The sequence below is a fragment of the Narcine bancroftii genome, chromosome 8 (genome assembly GCF_036971445.1).
Source record: "Narcine bancroftii isolate sNarBan1 chromosome 8, sNarBan1.hap1, whole genome shotgun sequence".
Classification (NCBI taxonomy): domain Eukaryota; kingdom Metazoa; phylum Chordata; class Chondrichthyes; order Torpediniformes; family Narcinidae; genus Narcine; species Narcine bancroftii.
Window position 1 is genome coordinate 171484925 of NC_091476.1, and position 19978 is coordinate 171504902.

The following is a 19978-nucleotide window of genomic DNA, read 5'->3' on the forward strand; positions in this document are numbered from 1 at the left end:
TTGGCCTCACCAATGCCTTGTACAATTTCATCATAACCTCCCTACTCTTGAATTCAATACTCCGATTTATGAAGGCCAACATTCCAAATGCCTTCTTCACCACACCATCTACCTGAGTATCAGCCTCGAGGGTACTATTTACCACAACTCCTAAATCCCTTTGTTGCTCTGCACTCCTCAATTGTCTACCATTCAATGTATATGACCTATTTAAATTTGCCTTTCCAAAATGTAGCACCTCACATTTATCTGTATTAAATTCCATCAGCCATTTCTCAGCCCACACCTCCAGCCTTCCTAAATCACCTTTTAATCTACAGTAATCTTCCTCACTGTCCACAACACCACCAATCTTTGTATCATCCGCAAACTTGCTTATCCAAATCTCCACCCCTACTTCCAGATCATTAATATATATAACAGACAATAGTGGACCCAGGACCGATCCCTGAGGAACTCCACTAGTCACCGGCCTCCAATTGGACAAACAATTTTCTACCACTACTCTCTGTCACCTTCCATCCAACCATTGCTGAATCCATTTCACTACCTCCTCATTTATACCTAATGCCTCCACCTTTTTTCCTAACCTCCTTTGGGGAACTTTGTCAAAAGCTTTACTAAAGTCTAAATAGACAACATCCACAGCTTTCCCTTCATCAACCTTTTTTGTAACCCCCTCGAAGAACTCAATCAGGTTTGTCAAGCATGATCTACCCCTGACAAAACCATGCTGATTACTCCCTAGCAATCCCTGTCCCTCCAAATATTTGTAAACACCATTCCTCAGAAGACTTTCCATCAACTTGCTCACCAGACGTCAGACTCACGGGCCTATAATTCCCAGGTTTACATTTAGACCCTTTCTTAAAGAGCGGAACCACATGCGCCACCCCCAATCCTTTAGCACTACCCCCGTGGCCAGTGACATCCTAAATATCTCTGTTAATGGCCCCACTATCTGTCCACTAGCCTCCCTGAGTGTCCTTGGGAATATTTTGTCCGGTCCCGGAGATTTTTACTACTGTAATGGAGCCAGTGTTGAGGAGTTTCATTCAAACACCGGACAAGTCCTTCAATCTGGATAGTGAGATTGTGCCAAGAGTACCGACAGTGGTTGCTGTTTTCTAGAATGTCCAACTTGTAAGGAGTTTGCACGTTCTCCCCATGTCTGCATGAATTCCTCCTACATTCTAAAGTCAAACAGGCTCAGTAGATTAATTGGTCTCATGAGTGTAGTAGCATTGGACTGTGATGCATCTCTTTAAAAAAAATTGAATCTGCAAGTGGGGCAACGTGCACCAGAAGTGTCATTTCAAAAATCACAACTTACAAAGCAGCAGTTAGGTACACACCTATTACCTGAGTGGTGACTGCAGAAGCAAGAGATAGGGAAGTACTATATAAACAAGGAACCGTGTTCTAGACCAGTCCTCTCTGACTTTCCAGAGCATTTTGGCATGTTTCATGATCAGGTTTAGCCCCATTTTTACTTTTTGGCTGGTATATTTATGAAGAAACTGCCACCCAAGATGACAAATGATCAGAGCGTTATACAATTTAAGCTTGATTTCCATACAGTATTTATCTTGATACTGGTTGTTGCAAATTGCTGGCTTCATCTGTGTTCATACTGAGCCTTTGTAATTTTATTCTGCTTTGACATGTTGCATTAGCATCATCCACCACTAACACCACTATTTCCTAATACTTCATTCACTAGCTAGTGCCTGTATTGTGAATAAGATAGTGAACCCCGCCCCCCCACAAGCCATCAAGCTCCCGATTTCCCAGAACATTTGTGAATAATATACTGCGATAAATAAAGATGACTTGACTTATTGAAGCTCAGTTAGACATTAAAATGCCCCAATAAATATTTTTCAAGATTCAAACCCAATGCCCTCTCATATTTTTTACTTTGTTTTCCTGACCAGATCATTTTTAAATTTGTTAATAACTGCATTCTCTGGTTAGCAAGGATGTTGTGACAATAAAGCAACTTCCAGAACTGTGTATGCATGTACACATGCACATGAGTTGGAGAGGAAACCTAAATTTTGATTGATCAGGTTTATTTACAAGAGAATAAAGTGTGTCATAATACATTTTCTATTACAAATCGATTAACACATCTTTAAAAATTGTTGCTTTGTAAAATTAAACATTGTATTGTGATTTTCTTTTGCACAATTCACTTCCTCACTTTCTTAATAATGCCAAGACACTTGGCTGTAAAACTCGAGTTTAAGTTTTCAAGATGCAATGACAACAGGTCAGGGGTTTGTGGTCGGTAAAGGCCGTAAAAGTCCTGCCCTTGAGGAAGTATTGGAAGAGGCGGATGGCTAGGTACAGCAGCAGTAGTTCCCCGTCGAAAGCAGTTGGACCCTGCACATGCCATAGGTCCTGATGGTGCTGTTGTTCACAGCTCTCAATGTGGGGCCCACTTGCCTGTTAGGATCAGGATCTCAATCTACAACAAACCTTTCTTAATATCGCAATACATATTCTGTCACTTCAACAGCTGGGTGTCTAAGCACCTTAATCCAATTAGATTGAGGAAAGCACATCATGTACTTTCTCATTCAAGAAATGCCTTTGTAACTTTGGTGTTGGCACTGGTACTTCTGAGAGAGACTAAGAAATTTGAAAGTTTGAACAACTATTTTGATGGGAGCAATAGAATGACTCATGAAAACAGGCAATGTAAAAATGTCCAATTTTATAGAGGGTCTTTCATACTGCAGCTTGCAGTCATTACTCCACTCTGTTTCACTATCAAGTCTCAAAGTCTTCAGTCATTGGTCAAGGGCAGGCATTTCTTTTTTCCCCAAACTGGCCCCATTAGTACGAGTTGGACTTTTGCTTCCATATCTTTCGTTCGTGTTTTACCAACCCAACCAGATGTGTCATCAACCATCTTCTTGTTTCACTTTCCCATCGCATTCTAAATGAACAATCTCTCCGAGGCGTGCAGGCAAGATACAAATATCTTGCTGAATGGAACACCATGGGCAAAATCCTGCTTTGTTATTCTCCAGTCCAGGATGATTGGAATATGGTGGCATTTTTACATTTACTAAAATATGACAAACAGATTCTAAAAATGAGGTAAAGAGCAAACTATATTTACCTGAAGCTCAATTAATATTGGTTTCAGGGCAAGATACTCCTAAACTATCTTTTGCATCAAAACATGATGAGGAGCTTTTTTCATATTCCTATTGCGACAAGGAGGAAACAAATTTCCAGGGCTCCAGTCAATAGCCATAGCTCTGTTCGGATCCTTGGTGAGACTCCATGAAGAAGGAAACCTTTAGTAAAGTGTCTGTATCATAGAAAAGGGAAAATTGTCAGTGACTTCTTCATAAAACAAACCTAAGCAAACTTTTTATTCCTATTTGTTTGGAGTTCACTTAACAAGTGACCTATCATGGACGCAGATCTCCTCATTTGTCAGGAGAGCAAATATTCTTCCTGAGAGGACTGAACTGGGCAAAGCTACCAGCCACCATTATATCAACCTTCTAAAGGAGCTCTAGCGAAAGCTGCATCACAGTGCGGTGCGGCTGCTGCAGAGAAATGATCAGAGATCAATCCAAAGGACCATAGAGTGGCAGAGAGGATTACTGGAGTCTCCCTCCCACCCACTGCCATCGACATGCCCTCTTGTCTGAAAATGGTGGACAAAATCATTGAGGACCCCTTCCACCCTGCACACAGCTTTCAACTGCTCCCATCGGGAAAGAGATACAGGAGTTTCAGAACTAGTACGACCAGGTTCCCATGGGCAGTGAGAATGCTTGAACGACCAAAGGAACTGCTCACTCTAATCACCCAGGACTCCCATATTCAAACAATCTTTATTTAGCTATTTGTATATATGAATGCTTGTCCTGCATATGTACTGTTTGTATGTGTGATGTGTCTGATTGCATGTCTGCATGTTTTTCACTGAGGTCCGGAAAATGCCATTTCATCAGGTTGTACTTCTGCAATCAGAGGACAATAAACTTGACTTGACTTAATAAAATGAAATAGTTTGAATTTCCTCAACCCCTCCGCGCCCCTTCCATTTTTAGAGTGTGGACATAGCTCCCAAGTTGGCATTTGTATTCCATCCCTGTTGATGCAACCAAGTCACTTGAAATAGTTCTTAGCCAATCACTTTAGGTTGTAAAATGTAGTCACACATCAGAGAGATTGCCAGCACATTTCTAATTTCTAATCCAACAATTTCATGGTCACCCTAAAGTTATACCAGCGTTTCACTTTGGCATGAATTTGCGATTCGTGGCAAGCCCCAAACGTTCACTGTTGAGTTCTGAAAAGACTCCAAAAGAACAACCCACTTGCTGAAAATTATAAAAGAAACACAGTTGGACCTCTTGCCACAAGGCTAACCACAGTGAAGGGGTCTCGAGCAGAAAAAGGGAAGAAATGGCTGATGGCATTGGGGAGGATGAAGAGGGGGAAGAAAGCAGAATAAAAACGCAACTCTCGGGGTGAGCCAGAAATCTCAAGCTTCAATACTTTTTTTGTTACATCTTTGAGTAAACCCCTGCTAATGGTGAACAGATTTAATGATAAAGCAATACAGGAACTACAGCTCCAAAGGCACAGGAACTGTTCTGCCATTAACATTGGGCTTTTCTTATAAATTTCTGACTGAGCAATTCCAGCTTTATACTTGTCCTGCATCGATGAGAGTACAAGCAAGAAACACTCGAATACAATTTCAGTAGTTGCAATTTTGCTAATTTTCCCGATAAAATCTGTTTTTTTTTTTAAATGCATTACCCACTGGTACTGATTCCAGGTTTCGACTTTTTTTTCCCCTCGCTTCTTAATTTTATTCCCAAATGTTATTCAAAGCATCTTATTGGAGTATCTTCTTCTTTGGCTTGGCTTCGCAGACGAAGATTTATAGAGGGGGTAAATGTCCACGTCAGCTGCAGGCTCGTTTGTGGCTGACAAGTCCGATGCGGGACAGGCAGACACGGTTGCAGCGGTTGCAGGGAAAAATTGGTGGGTTGGGGTTGGGTGTTGGGTTTTTCCTCCTTTGTCTTTTGTCAGTGAGGTGGGCTCTGCGGTCTTCTTCAAAGGAGGTTGCTGCCCGCTGAACTGTGAGGCGCCAAGATGCACGGATTGAGGCGTTATCAGCCCACTGGCAGTGGTCAATGTGGCAGGCACCAAGAGATTTCTTTAAGCAGTCCTTGTACCTCTTCTTTGGTGCACCTCTGTCACGGTGGCCAGTGGAGAGCTCGCCATATAACACGATCTTGGGAAGGTGATGGTCCTCCATTCTGGAAACGTGACCCACCCAACGCAGCTGGATCTTCAGCAGCGTGGATTCGATGCTGTCGGCCTCTGCCATCTCGAGTACTTCGATGTTAAGGATGAAGGCGCTCCAATGAATGTTGAGGATGGAGCGGAGACAACGCTGGTGGAAGCGTTCTAGGAGCCGTAGGTGATGCCGGTAGAGGACCCATGATTCGGAGCCGAACAGGAGTGTGGGTATGACAACGGCTCTGTATACGCTTATCTTTGTGAGGATTTTCAGTTGGTTGTTTTTCCAGACTCTTTTGTGTAGTCTTCCAAAGGCGCTATTTGCCTTGGCGAGTCTGTTGTCTATCTCGTTGTCAATCCTTGCATCTGATGAAATGGTGCAGCCGAGATAGGTAAACTGGTTGACCGTTTTGAGTTTTGTGTGCCCAATGGAGATGTGGGGGGGCTGGTAGTCATGGTGGGGAGCTGGCTGATGGAGGACCTCAGTTTTCTTCAGGCTGACTTCCAGGCCAAACATTTTGGCAGTTTCCGCAAAACAGGACGTCAAGCACTGAAGAGCTGGCTCTGAATGGACAACTAAAGCGGCATCGTCTGCAAAGAGTAGTTCACGGACAAGTTTCTCTTGTGTCTTGGTGTGAGCTTGCAGGCGCCTCAGATTGAAGAGACTGCCATCCGTGCGGTACCGGATGTAAACAGCATCTTCATTGTTGAGGTCTTTCATGACTCGGTTCAGCATCATGCTGAAGAAGATTGAAAAGAGGTTTGGTGCGAAACACAGCCTTGCTTCACGCCATTGTTAATGGAGAAGGGTTCAGAGAGCTCATTGCTGTATCTGACCCGACCTTGTTGGTTTTCGTGCAGTTGGATAACCATGTTGAGGAACTTTGGGGGGCATCCGAGGTGCTCTAGTATTTGCCAAAGCCCTTTCCTACTCACGGTGTTGAAGGCTTTGGTGAGGTCAACAAAGGTGATGTAGAGTCCTTTGTTTTGTTCTCTGCACTTTTCTTGGAGCTGTCTGAGGGCAAAGACCATGTCAGTAGTTCCTCTGTTTGCGCGAAAGCCGCACTGTGATTCTGGGAGAATATTCTCGGCGACACTAGGTATTATTCTATTTAGGAGAATCCTAGCGAAGATTTTGCCTGCAATGGAGAGCAGCGTGATTTCCCTGTAGTTTGAGCAGTCTGATTTCTCGCCTTTGTTTTTGTACAGGGTGATGATGGTGGCAGTTTTCCTTGATCCCAAGAAAGCTTGAAAAACTCATGCAGTTTGACATGCAGAGTTTTGCCGCCAGCCTTCCAGACCTCTGGGGGGATTCCATCCATACCTGCTGCTTTGCCACTTTTCAGTTGTTCGATTGCCTTATATGTCTCATCCTGGGTGAGGACCTCATCCAGCTCTAGCCTTAGGGGCTGTTGAGGGAGCTGGAGCAGGGCGGAATCTTGGACTGAGCGGTTGGCACTGAAAAGAGATTGGAAGTGTTCTGACCATCGGTTGAGGATGGAGATCTTGTCGCTGAGGAGGACTTTGCCGTCTGAGCTGCGCAGCGGGCTTTGGACTTGGGGTGAGGGTTAATTTTATTCCCAAATGTTATTCAAAGCATCTTATTGGAGTATACAGTACAACATAATGCTTGGGACAAAGACACTTTTTTTCTTTATTGTCTCTGTGCTCCAGTTTTAAATTTGGAATCAAATGATTCACATGTGAGGAAAGTGCACATTCCAGATTCTATGCGAGGTTATTTCTAAACCTTTTGGTTGGACCCATGTAGAAATTTCTGCACTTTTTATACATAGTCCCTTTATTTCACGGCACCCTAATATTTGGGATATAGCAGGATATTAGTCATGTTTAGTACTTTGTTGCATATCCCTTGCGTGCAATGTCTGTTTGAAGACTCTGATTTATAGACATCACCAGGTGCTGAGCATCTTCAGCTCCTGCTTGTTTTGGGGGCTTTCCCCCTGAGGTTTTCTCTTCATCTTATGGAAGCCATGCTCAATTGGATTTAGATTGGGTGAATGACTTGGCCATTCAAGAATTTTGCAGATTTTAGCTTTGAAAAATTCTTTAGCTGCTTTAGCAGTATTTTTTGAATCATTGCCTTACTGTAGGATGAAGCACCATCCGATGAGTTTGGAGGCATTTACTCAAACTTGAGCAGATGTTTCTGTACGCCTCAGAATTCATTTTGCTACTGCCATCAACAATTGCATGCCCAGGCCGTAACACCCCCACCTCTATGTTTCATAGATGACGTGGCGTGCTTTGGATCTTGGGTAGTTGCTTTACACCTCCACTCTTTGCTCTTGCCGTCACTCTGATGCAGGTTCATCTTAGTCTCATCTGTCCACAAGATCTTTTTCCAAAATTGCGCAAGCCCTTTTAAATACTTTTAGGCAAACTGTAATCTGGCCATCCTGTTTCTGTAACTAATGGTTGGCATCTTACAGTATAGCTCTGTATTTCTGTTCATGAAGTTTTCTGAGTACAGTGGTCAATGAAATATCCACACCTGCCTCCTGAAGAGCGTTTCTGATCTGTCGGACAGGCGTTTGGGGATTTTACTTCATTATGATGAGAATTCATCTGTAATCAGCAGTGGAGATCTTCCTTGGCCTAACAGTGCCCTTGCAACTACTGAACTCACCAGTACGCTCTTTCTTCTTAATGATGTTCCAAACAGTTGATTTTGGTAATCTTAAGGTTTGAGCATTTTATTCTTTCTTGAGTGTTTTATTATTGTTTTTCAGCCTCATAATGGCTTCTTTGACTTCCATTGGCACAACTCTGGGTCCTTGCATTCAAAAATGGCAACTACAGACTCCCAAGGTGATCAAAAGCTTAGAAGCGAGCCTAGCTCTCTTATACCCATACCGATGAAGCAATTAAACACATAAAAATAATCACAAACACCAGTGAAGCCAAATGTCCCGGACATTATGGTGCCTGAAATGGGATAATGAATATAAAAAGACCAAGAATTTCCACATGGTCAAACCAAAATGTACACAAATAACTTTAATCACATGTGAATTGTTTGATTACAAATTTAAAACTTTGGAGCAAATAAAGACATTTTTTTCTCCAAATCTTATGGGATATTCAAGTTTCAATAGCAGGAACCAAACAACTTGCCCTTAATTTGGTCTCCTGGAAGAACAGAAACCTAAACAAAATGTAAACAGGCTGAAGAAGCAAGTCCAAATTACCTCGAACTAAGTCTTGATCCATCTGTTCTGACACTCTGTTCCAGGATTGTGGGAGAGCTTGAATATGTGGCAGATTATCATAGTTGATATTCTGAAGTAGGATTTTCTTGCTAAAATACCTTGAATGATTGTTAATGAAAACAAAGTAATAGAGTAACTAATGCTTTAAGAATCAGATGAACCTTTCGATAGCTACCTTTATCTCCCATTCAACTTTCATTTATTTTGCTGCTCTTTAACATCACAATACATGACAAGAAACCAACTACAAGCAGAGGTCAAGCCTGAGCAGAATAGATAATTAAAGTGAAAGTCAAATGGTTGTAGATGATAGAAACAGAAAAGATTCAGTGGAAAGGTACTGGCAAACTTGTTGAATGTTTCGTTACAGATGCGCATTGGGAGTGGGAAGATACACTAGTGGGACATGGATAAAGAGAAGGTGAATTTGAGCGACTGCTGCCTGGTGAAACAAGTTGCAGTGGCCTGAAAACAAGGACAGGGGTACAATGATCCAACATAGCATCACCACACATACGTTTCCATACTTTGCTGCAGGTGGCCTGAAGAAGCCAAGTCCGGGTGGGTCAGTGGGGAAGAACCCCCAAACACATAAGACAGCCATTGTCTCTGGACTGTGATCACCAACAGTGTCAGTGAAACTGCTTAAGGAAATTTCACCCAGAGGTTGAATATGATTCAGCTAAAAGCTCTGGCTCCAAAGCAAAGCAGAGAAGGGGCAAACATACAAAACATATTAAAGAGAACAATCCAAATGGCTTAAGGTTGCAGGAAGTTCTAGATACAGGCAGAAATTAGGCCAGGAAAGCACATCCAGTACTTCTCAAGTTATTCAGGGATCGCCCAAAATGGAAGGTCTGATCACATGCACACCCACAGTCACCCCAAGAAAAAAGTACTTTGTCCCCATTTTCTTATTTCCTCTTCACACAAGAGCTACTGGCTTGAAACTATTTCCGCCTCCATTACTGAACAAGTATGTGCATCTTGTCACCAACAGCAGTTATTCCAATGAACCGCTCACCAAGGGCTCCAGAGTTAATTACCAGACATTCCATTTGAAGAAAGATGCCTGGAATTTAAATATGGCCTGCTCCTGCATTAGGAAAGAAATTATGGCAGAGCAACAGCAGCTTTAAAGAAAGGCCTTTGTATGTTCAATAAACATAAGTGCTGGATAAACTCAGCAAAAGGATACTGGCTTCTATAAAACCTCTCAATATCTTGAAGCCATTCCAGCATATCTGCTACAGAAGGGTTGAGACTTGAGCGCTCGAGAACTGCAGTCAAACCAATGGTGTCAGCATGTAGTGCATACATTTGGAAGCACGTCACCACTTGGTTACTCATTCTGCTCTGTGCCCTCTGCAAAGCATCCCTTGAAAGATGGGAGAAAAGTGCACAGTTAATCCCCAGGTGAAATAAATCATCTGAGATAACAATACAGATTTTAAAAGGGCTCTCCATTCAGTGGGAAACCAACTGACTGCACCCCACTAGAAATTCATTTTTACAGAATAATACAGCATAAAAACTAGCTCTTCAGCCCAATTTTCCCAGGCCAAACAAATGGTTCTACCCACAACTAATTGCAGAAAGTAGACTTCAACTTTAGAGCTGATGTCATGTGTTATGAAATATAGGCATAGCCCGCTTTACAAAACTAGAGCGTTCCTACGGGACCATTCATAAGCCAAACGGTGAAAAGCAAAGAACCGATGACATTGATTTCTATAGGAAACATTTTTGAGTGTTCCCAGACCCAAAAAGAAGCTACCAAACGACACATAAAACCTAAAATAACACTGACATTTATTAAAAGCAGGAATTATATGATAAATGCACAGCCTATAAAGTAGAAATTTACTTTTTGAACCTTTTAATGCACTCCAGTCAAAGATCACCCTCCTCCCCTCCAACCCCACCCACACAACCCGCTCAGCACCACCACCCCAGACATACAAGGAACACACACCGGTTTCTTCTATGCTCGGTACACTCATACACTTGGTCCATAGGGGTGGTAACTGCGCTGGATGACACCAACCCTAGTAATGCTACTGGGTGGGAGGTACAGGATACTGGGATGCATAAGAGAGAGGAAGAGGGTCATCTATATATTGAAATTTCATCGTAGTTCCCAGGAAAGAAGCTGCTCAGGGTCCGTGCTCAGCCTCTATAATGACTCACTGCTTTCGTAAAAGCAAAAATCCTTTCATAAAAGCGAACATAGATTTCTTTGTGAAGCGAGTATTCGTAAAGCGGGGTATACATAATTTATTCTAGCAGTTCTAAAGACTAACCATAGAGCCATGGAACACTACAGCAGAGAAACAGGCCCTTTGGTCATTCTAGTCTGTGCCAAACTATTATTCCACCTAATGCCACTAACCTGCTTCTGGACCATATCCCTCCATACCCCTTCCATCCATGTACCTGTCCAAATTTTTCTTCAATGTCAAAATTGAGCCTGCATTTACCAAGGTAGCGTGTTCTACACTCCCGCCACTCTCTGTGTGAAGAAGTTCCCCCTAATATTCCCTTTAAACATTTACCCATGTCCTCGAGTATTTATCTCTCCTAACTTCAGAGGGAAAAGGCCTGCTTAAGGTGGTATGTGGTGGAAATAAAAAGTTTGAAACCCATTGTTTTAATCGTACCTCATTGACTTGTTATGTGCATGGATTCATAACTCCAAAGGAAATAGGCCAATGACAATTTTTCTCAAGCAAAATATTTCAGTAACAATTGGGTCTAGAGCAGTGATTCCCTTCCCACCCACATACTATCTTAAGCAATCCCTTCCAAATCACAGAGCACCGATGACAAAGGGATTATTTAACGTGGTATGTGAGTGGAAAGAAAAAGGTTGAGAACCACTGCTCTAACTCTTTAAGGTAATACTGTAATCATTTGGGTCTTAGTTATATGTTTACCTTTGAAGGAACTTTCTTAAATCTTAACAGAACAAACGTTTTTCAATAAATGAGAACAGAAAAAAAGGTCAACAAACAAATTGCTATTCATAGCAACTTTTTAGTTAAAATCCTCATTACATTTCCTGCACATATTCTACACATAATAATTTGGCATATCTCAAAGTCAATAAAGTCCTAAATACCTGCAAGTTATTTCTCAACAGGATGTAACAGAATGGGTTTTTCTGCTTGTTTCTAGTCAATTTCTCTGAACTGCATTGATGATCTATCAGAGTGTATCTTGTACACTCACGATTCTAAATTAGAACCAAAGTTAATAGATCACTTTTTAGGTTCAGCAAACCAGATACACATTTGAACTAACCATGAAATGAAAAGTAAAATACATAAGACAACATGGACTTTTGAGGAAACAGTTTCAAATCTCACAATGGCATATGGGAAACAAGATAACACCTTTGAAGGGAAAGATAGTGATCAGATAGAAAATGTGCCTCAGGCCAAACTACAGCCTGTTGCCTAAATGTAAGTGGCCGGTTAGAACATAGTCACAAACAATAAATTCCATTGTATGTACAGAGTTTAAACACTAGATGGCACTGCCATTTTAAACAACTACAGGCCTCATTGCATTTCTTAGTTTCAACACTTAGTTTCAACACTAGATGGCGCTGAAGGTCAACAGTTAAACTGTTCAATAGTATTGCTAATTATTTTGATAGAAAATAACTTTTAGCACATGGGTTTTCTGGTCTAAAACACCATTTTTCTTGCAGTGCAACTGGTTGAAAACTGGTTGTTTGGCCTGTGACTCCTTCTATTTTTCTGTATGTGGCCCACAACCAAAAAATTTTGGCCACCCCAACTTTAGAATGCAGTCACATTTTATTCTGTTTAAATCAGAAATGCAAATGAATCATTCTTGCATGTACGCTCCAGCATGGGGACTCATAAAACTAGCGCTTTAATCTGACAATATGGCACAGACCCCAGAATGCAAAGTATAAGACAGAAATAATTACTCTTGGGTGGAGTCAATAAAGTGGCACCTTCTGCAGTGGTGACTTAGACATGAATCTGCCATAAAGTAGTAGTTTATTCTACACATGACCAAGGGTTATTTGGCAGAATGGAAATGTGCCCCAAAAGCCCACATGACACTTGTATGAGGCACAAAATCAACAAGGCTCCTGTCCTTGCTCAGCTTCTCCAGACCTTTGGAATTCCTCATCATGTACAAGATATTGGCAATCCTCATCAGAATTAATGATTTCATTCTTTGCAGAGAGGTTTTAGTCTAATTTCAACATTTCACAAGTATCCATAATGTACAAATAAACACTACAGTTAAGCTTTATTATTAAAGTTAGGTTAAACAAGGAACTTACATTTTTTCTCCAAGTTTTTCCAAATTGATTTCCATTGCCTGAGTAAGTTTGTACTTTAAGCGGTGTTTCAGATCGGGAAATTCTTGAAAGGGAGAATTCTTAAAGTCAACGTTGTTGCATGCCTGGAGTTGCTCTGCCAGGTTACTCATTGAACTCAGAAGTGGAGCACATTCCATCAGGGTGCTGTCCCACACACTTTGTTGCTTTTCAATGACCAGGAAGCATTTCTCCAGAGCTTGATGAACAACAGTCAATGCTGTTTTTTGGGCCATGAATTTATTTTATAGCAGCCTAAACAGAAAATGTTGCACAGTAATAAATCCAGCAAATAAAAACAAATATCCTAGGAAATAAAATGTGTTCAAGTAGCCAAATAAGATGTAAATGCCTGCCTAATGTATTGATTGGTGCACTACAGTTAACAGATTATTGCTTATGTTTAAATAAAAACAGTAGATTAGTTAAACAAACAATGGTCATTTTTCCAATTGTGGAGAGTATAATTGAGTTTAAATGGTCAATGCATTAAATATTAATCCCCAGATCACTCCCTAGATGCTATCTGATCCTCATTTTGTTCTTTTGCTGCAATTTAACCACTCTTTTCTAATTAAATCATACAAAGCTTTAACTAATTAAATTCACACTCTTTAAAGAGATTGATGCAAATCTAGCTATAAAAATGCTATATTCCAAACCAGTGATTATGTTTGCAAAGTACTCGATTTGTAATTAGTAATGTTTGAGGCACATTGAGATCATGAAGCTATATTGAAATGCAAGCTCTTTTGAATTATGCTTTAGTTTATTTTGTATATTGATATGTTTTATTGGCAGTTTTTTTCTTAGTGTAGGTCACATAAAAACACTTCCAAACAGATCTCATTTAAAATGCTAGAGCTCTGCTCAAGGCAGACAGTCCAGGCTCCGGCTGCCTTTGCAATAACTTTGAAGAAGTAGGTGTTAATGGATTATTGTTTTGGAAAGGAACAGATGAACAAATTCAGGAGATTAGGTCCGGTGTCACAGTCTGAGTGCAGTTTGCTGTTCTAAGAGGGTCATGTGGTTTTCTCTGTGAGTGAGAGAGAGAGAGAGAGAGAGAGTATTCAGTTCAACAGAAGCAGCTGGGACTGGAACAGGACAAGCGGGTGGAAAAACCCTATTTTGAAGACAGGTTGTGAGTTCTTACTTCAGCCTAGTCAAGAGGAGATGGCTGGCTGTATAATGTTTCACTTGAAATAAAGGAAACAGAAGAGGAACTCTGTGGTCACCTGAAAGAAAGAGATTATCATCTGGAAAACCCTAATGGGACAAGTTTCTTCAGCAAGACACTGAAGTGACTGATCGAAAGGGATCAGTTGTGGGTGTTCAACAAGCAACAAATCTCTCTCTGAAAATTGACAAGAACCTTACTGAGTGGTAACCATTTACCTTTAAAACACCAAAGCCTGGTGTAATTCATGAATGTTAAATTCAGTGCACAGTATAAGAATTGCCCAATAACAGTGAACTTAGAGGAGTGAGAAGTGAGATTGGACTGTGAATCAAATAAATTTTCTGAACTTATCTACACATTACATGTGCTTAGAATTAGAAGGGGGTTAAATTAGTTATTAGTAATAAGTTAAAGTTTGATCCTGTTTTCATATTATTGGCGGTGCGTCACATATACCACTTTACCATAATCAAATATCACATCGTGCAGAGCAGGAATTTAGATTTTCCCTTTCAAATTTTCATCAATGACAGCAAGTTTATCAAAGGAATAAAGCGCACATGAAAGCGCAAACCTTTTACAGTTCTTCAGAAAGACCCACCTGAATTATAATTGGTCGGGGATATTAAGAAATGTACAAGTTAAACTAATCCAGTAAAACCCCGGGTATAAGACCCCTATGAGAATCGGTCGATGCCGGACAAGTGAATTTTCCGGTTGCTTCAAACTATTTTAAACTTCCATATTTTTTACCCATTTATTTTCCATGATTTTTTTTGATTGCTTGAATTCCAGAGAACTGGGATTTTACTATAATAAGGTACAGTGATATGAATTATTGCTTTTGCTTGATATTTACTAAGGAGACTACAAGAGTAATTAATTAGCACAAATATTATTTTAAAGATAAGGAAAGGGAAGATAAGTTACTCAATTTTGTTCGCGTTAAGACAAAAGCATTATATCTAGATATGAAAAGTTAAGGACTAAAGATACATAAAAATGTTCAATAAAACAAGGTGTGATGGAACAAATTTACAGGTGATTTATATAATTAAAAGGGAGATAAAATAAACTTAAGGGAATTCAGACAACTTGGCTTAATATCAAAAATTAATAACATAATCTCAAATATGACAAATATTCTTCACTAAACTTGCTAAATGGTCCAAAGTTATGGAATAAGCAATCATGAACAAAAAGACTGCAGTACTGATTAATCAAATTTTCACTCAGACCACCAAAGTGGTTTCAGTTAGAAGATTTCAAAAAAAGATACAAGTTAAGGTGGAAAATTGCTGAAAACTTAATCAAATTCCTGCACAAAATAAATTTATTTGCAGATATCAAAATTACATGAAGAAATATTGGAAGAACTATTAAATCAAAAAAAAAAGTGCTGGAGTCTGGAGTACAAGGAATGTTGTTAGCTATATTTATTGGGAACGTTAAAAATTAAAATTGCAACAAACTACTAGATAGAAAATGTGACCTTATCAGTGCATTACAATAGTATGTTAACTACAGATCAGAAAACACCAATGGTTAAGCGCACTGGATGTTACTATCAAGGGGAAAGTCATAGACATGAAGATATACCTGACAAAGGGCCCAGGCCCGAAAGGTTGATTGCCCCTTACTTCCTATGGATCCTGCGTGACCTTCTGACTTTTCCAGCACATTTGTAGTCATGAAGTAATGGCTTGGGATCATTGCTCTTCACAATAATAAATAATATGGATTGGGAATTGGACTGACAGCATTGCATTCTAGTGCAGTGAATAATGAAGAATCTGCAAATATAAAAGGTGCATTTAATGTCTCATGAATTTCACAGTTAAGCGTGCAGTTACATTTTGATAAAACTATTTAGGCCACACATATATTGAGTAATGCCAGCATATAGTTAAAGAGGTAAGGGATCTTGGGCTCCAGATACAAAAAGTAATGTTTTGCAGTACTTAATAAAGCAATTAAAAGGGTTAATTGTTATCGGATCAAATTGAAAAGCAGATCGGAAAGTACGTTAAATATAATTAAATCTTTGTAAAGATATTTTTAAAACTAACCTCCAGATCTCATATTGGCCTCAACCCACAGAGCAGAGTGAAAGAAATTCATACTTCAACCTGTGCCGATTGACTTGCCTCCAAACCCCCTAAAGCCTTTCCACAATACAAAAGACTCAATTCAGAAATAGATTGGAACATACACAACCTGCCTTATTGCCTGCAGATGCATCAACACTCAAGAAGCCAGGTTTCATCCAGCAAAACCATTCCAATAAAAAAATTGTGCCCTTGCTCTGTACCAACTTATCTCTTTTTGTAAATCCATACTCTGATGTTATCAGTTCACTACCTGGACTGGTTGCAAAACAAATTTTCTCACTGTTTATCAGCACACATGGCAATAAACGTGAAAACCCATCTCAAATCAGGGTTTTCCATTTCAATATCAAATGAAAAGGGCGAGAGAAAGTAAAAGGCCAGAAAAGGGGGTGCCTGAGAACGAGGAGGGTTGGAGTCAGGAGAAAGGATCATCATTGAGGGGAGGGGAGGTAAATAACTCCCAAATGGAACAGGCACAAGGATGGAAGTGACAGAAGAAGAGCTTGGCATCATGATGGAATTCGTTAAGAGTAGAAAGGCAAGGTCTCTGCTGAATACAGACCTCTCAGCATGGGGGAATGAGGGGGAATAAAGACAGAGCGGGGTTTGATCTGGAGCCAGGTGGGAAGGCTCTGGAGGAATGTGGTGTTGTCAATGCAGCCTCAGAAGAGGGAGGAGTGAGAACATGTGGCACATGAGATAAATGGGAGACGAGCACGCGTGGTGGGACCCAGGTCCAGGCCCTGGGGCTGGGATGAAGGGCCGGGCCGTGGGGCTGGGGCTGGGATCCAGGGCCAGGCCCTGGGGCTGGGGTTGGGATCAAGGTCCGGGCCCTGAGGCTGGGATGAAGGTCCGGGCCCTGAGGCTGGGATGAAGGGCCGGGCCCTGGGGCTGGGGCTGGGATCCAGGGCCAGGCCGTGGGGCTGGGGTTGGGATCCAGGGCCGGGATCCAGGGCCAGGCCCTGGGGCTGGGGTTGGGATCAAGGTCCGGGCCCTGAGGCTGGGATGAAGGGCCGGGCCCTGGGGCTGGGGTTGGGATCAAGGTCCGAGCCCTGAGGCTGGGATGAAGGGCCGGGCCGTGGGGCTGGGGCTGGGATCCAGGGCCGGGATCCAGGGCCAGGCCCTGGGGCTGGGGTTGGGATCAAGGTCCGGGCCCTGAGGCTGGGATGAAGGGCCGGGCCCTGGGGCTGGGATGAAGGGCCGGGCCGTGGGGCTGGGGTTGGGATCCAGGGCCGGGATCCAGGGCCAGGCCCTGGGGCTGGGGTTGGGATCAAGGGCCAGGCCCTGGGGCTGGGGCTGGGATCAAGGTCCGGGCCCTGGGGCTGGGATCAAGGTCCGGGCCCTGGGGCTGGGGCTGGGATCCAGGGCCAGGCCTGGGGCTGGGATGAAGGGCCGGGCCCTGGGGCTGGTTGCTGACGGGAGACTGAACCCGAATCGCTGAAGCTGTAAAACATCAGCCACAGACCAGTCAGTGCCCACCACGTCCCTGGCAGGCCGCATGCGATGCCATCATGCCCTGTCGGACGGCGCCTGCGCAGTGATCGGACGCTGACGGACGGCGCCCTGCGCAGTGATCGGACGCTGACGGACGGCGCCTGCGCAGCGATCGGACGCTGACGGACGGCGCCTGCGCAGTGATCGGACGCTGACGGACGGCGCCTGCGCAGTGATCGGACGCTGACGGACGGCGCCTGCGCAGTGATCGGACGCTGACGGACGGCGCCTGCGCAGTGATCGGACGCTGACGGACGGCGCCTGCGCAGTCCTCGGACGCTGACGGACGCCCCTTCGCGGTCATCCGGTCCTCACTGTGGTTCCCCCTCACCGGACTACAACCCCCATGTTGCCTTGCCAAATTTAAAACTAAATACATTTCTGGTCATATAAAGATTCAATATACACTGATAATATATTTATTTGTGTTATACTCAAATCAGTCTCGCGTCGCTTTTATTCAGAGAGTCGCGAAAATGGGCTGCAAACGCCGCACTCCTCGTGGCGAAGACGATATCTGAACTGTGATTGGTCCTTCGGTCGCGGAGCGGCGCTTGGATTGGCTGCGATGGGAAAGCGAGACTGCGGTCTGATTGGCCGTCTCATCTCGCTGGGTCCTTCTGATTGGTCGGTCCGTCGCAAGGCGGGTTTAAACGTCGTGATTGGCGTCTCCGGACTGGTTGGTGTCCTCGGCGTTTCCTGGTCTCCTCCCCCCATCCCCCCCCTCATCCCACCCCCACCTCCCATCCCCACCCCCCCATCCCATCCCCACCCCCCATCCCATCTCCTCCCCCCATCCCCCCCCATCCCCACCCCACCCCCCATCCCCACCCCCCATCCCATCCCCACCCCAATCCCATCCCCACCCCACCCCCCAATCCTATCCCCACCGCTCTTCCCCACCCCCCATCCCATCCCCAGCCCCCATCCCCACCCCAATCCCATCTCCCCATCCCCACCCCACCCCCCTTCCCACCCCCCATCCCATCCCATCCCCACCCCAATCCCATCCCCACCCCAATCCTATCCCCACCCCACCCCCCAATCCTATCCCCACCCCTCTTCCCCACCCCCCATCCCATCCCCAGCCCCCATCCCCACCCCAATCCCATCTCCCCATCCCCACCCCACCCCCCCTTCCCATCCCCACCCCCCATCCCATCCCCACCCCCCCATCCCATCCCCACCCCAATCCCATCCCATCCCCACCCCCAAAAGGTTTCGCAGTGCCTCACTAACGCAATGTTTTATTTTCATTTCACAGATTCATGGGATTTCCCCTGGAATCCTGTTCTTCCCTTCCAAGGCTGAAACTTTGGAGAGCAGGGGGTCTCAACCTCTTCCCACCCACCCACTTTAGCTTTATTTGTTTATATGCGTACGCTGTGTACAAATTTCTTTTGCACTATCAATAAGTGGTAATTCTGCCTCGCCCACAGGAAAAAAAGAATCTCCAGGTTGTATGTGATGTCATTTATGTACTCTGACAATAAATCTGAATATAAAAAATTGGTACATTATGTTTGAAACTTTACAAAGCACAGGCTTGACCCTGTCTGCATGTGCCAGCCTGGTGACCAATACTGACAAATGAGATCTTTGGCTTGGCTTCGTGGACGAAGATTTATGGAGGGGTAAAGTCCACGTCAGCTGCAGGCTCGTTTGTGGCTGACCAGTCCGATGCGGGACAGGCAGGCACGGTTGCAGCGGTTGCAAGGGAAAATTGGTGGGTTGGGGTTGGGTGTTGGGTTTTTCCTCCTTTGCCTTTTGTCAGTGAGGTGGGCTCTGCGGTCTTCTTCAAAGGAGGTTGCTGCCCGCCGAACTGTGAGGTGCCAAGATGCACGGTTGGAGGCGATATCAGCCCACTGGCGGTGGTCAATGTGGCAGGCACCAAGAGATTTCTTTAGGCAGTCCTTGTACCTCTGACAAATGAGATAAAACAAAAGTAAATCACAAAGTTCTTTAGATGCCGAGGTTGAAATAAAAAAACACAAAATGCTGGAGAAACTCAGCAGGTCAAACAGGGTCCTTTATGTAGCAAAGGCAGAGGGACAGAACCGACGTTTCGGGCCCTTCATCAAAGTACGAGAAAATGCCGGCAAGTGTCTGAACAAAAGAGTGAGGAGGGGGGAGGAGGTGGCAAAGGCAGGAGATGATGGGAAATTGCAGTGGTGAAACTCAAGCAGGCGGCCAGGGAAATGAAACCCTCCATGTCAGTGAAATCCCTGACCGATGATTGGCCCTTGCTGAGAGTGCTCGCCTCTGATTGGGCGTGCCTGTGGGATAGCCGTGCTTCGATTGGTTGTTG

At 43.5% G+C, this 19978-nt stretch overlaps 1 protein-coding gene across 1 annotated transcript; it reads right to left on the bottom strand.

Annotated features, from left to right (window-relative positions):
- Positions 1 to 2058: 2058 nt before the first annotated feature.
- On the bottom strand, positions 2059 to 17729 carry airim (AFG2 interacting ribosome maturation factor). Its single transcript, XM_069895824.1, has 6 exons — positions 17642 to 17729; positions 15665 to 15858; positions 12850 to 13140; positions 9721 to 9900; positions 8502 to 8620; positions 2059 to 3328 (listed from the first exon to the last, which is right to left on the bottom strand). The coding sequence occupies exons 3-6, from the start codon at positions 13119 to 13121 to the stop codon at positions 3261 to 3263; spliced, it is 639 nt and encodes a 212-aa protein (XP_069751925.1). The 5' UTR covers positions 13122 to 13140; positions 15665 to 15858; positions 17642 to 17729; the 3' UTR covers positions 2059 to 3260.
- Between the last annotated feature and the right edge of the window lie 2249 nt (positions 17730 to 19978).

Bases quoted from the DNA above. Each gene is read 5' to 3' on its own strand.
- airim (XM_069895824.1), bottom strand. From the start codon at position 13,121: ATGGCCCAAAAAACAGCATTGACTGTTGTTCATCAAGCTCTGGAGAAA. The intron at 8,621-9,720 runs GTATCCTTTTGC...CAATCATTCAAG, and splicing joins GAGAGGTTTTATAGAAGCCA to GTATTTTAGCAAGAAAATCC. The intron at 3,329-8,501 runs GTAATTTGGACT...TCTATGATACAG, and splicing joins GGATCAAGACTTAGTTCGAG to ACACTTTACTAAAGGTTTCC.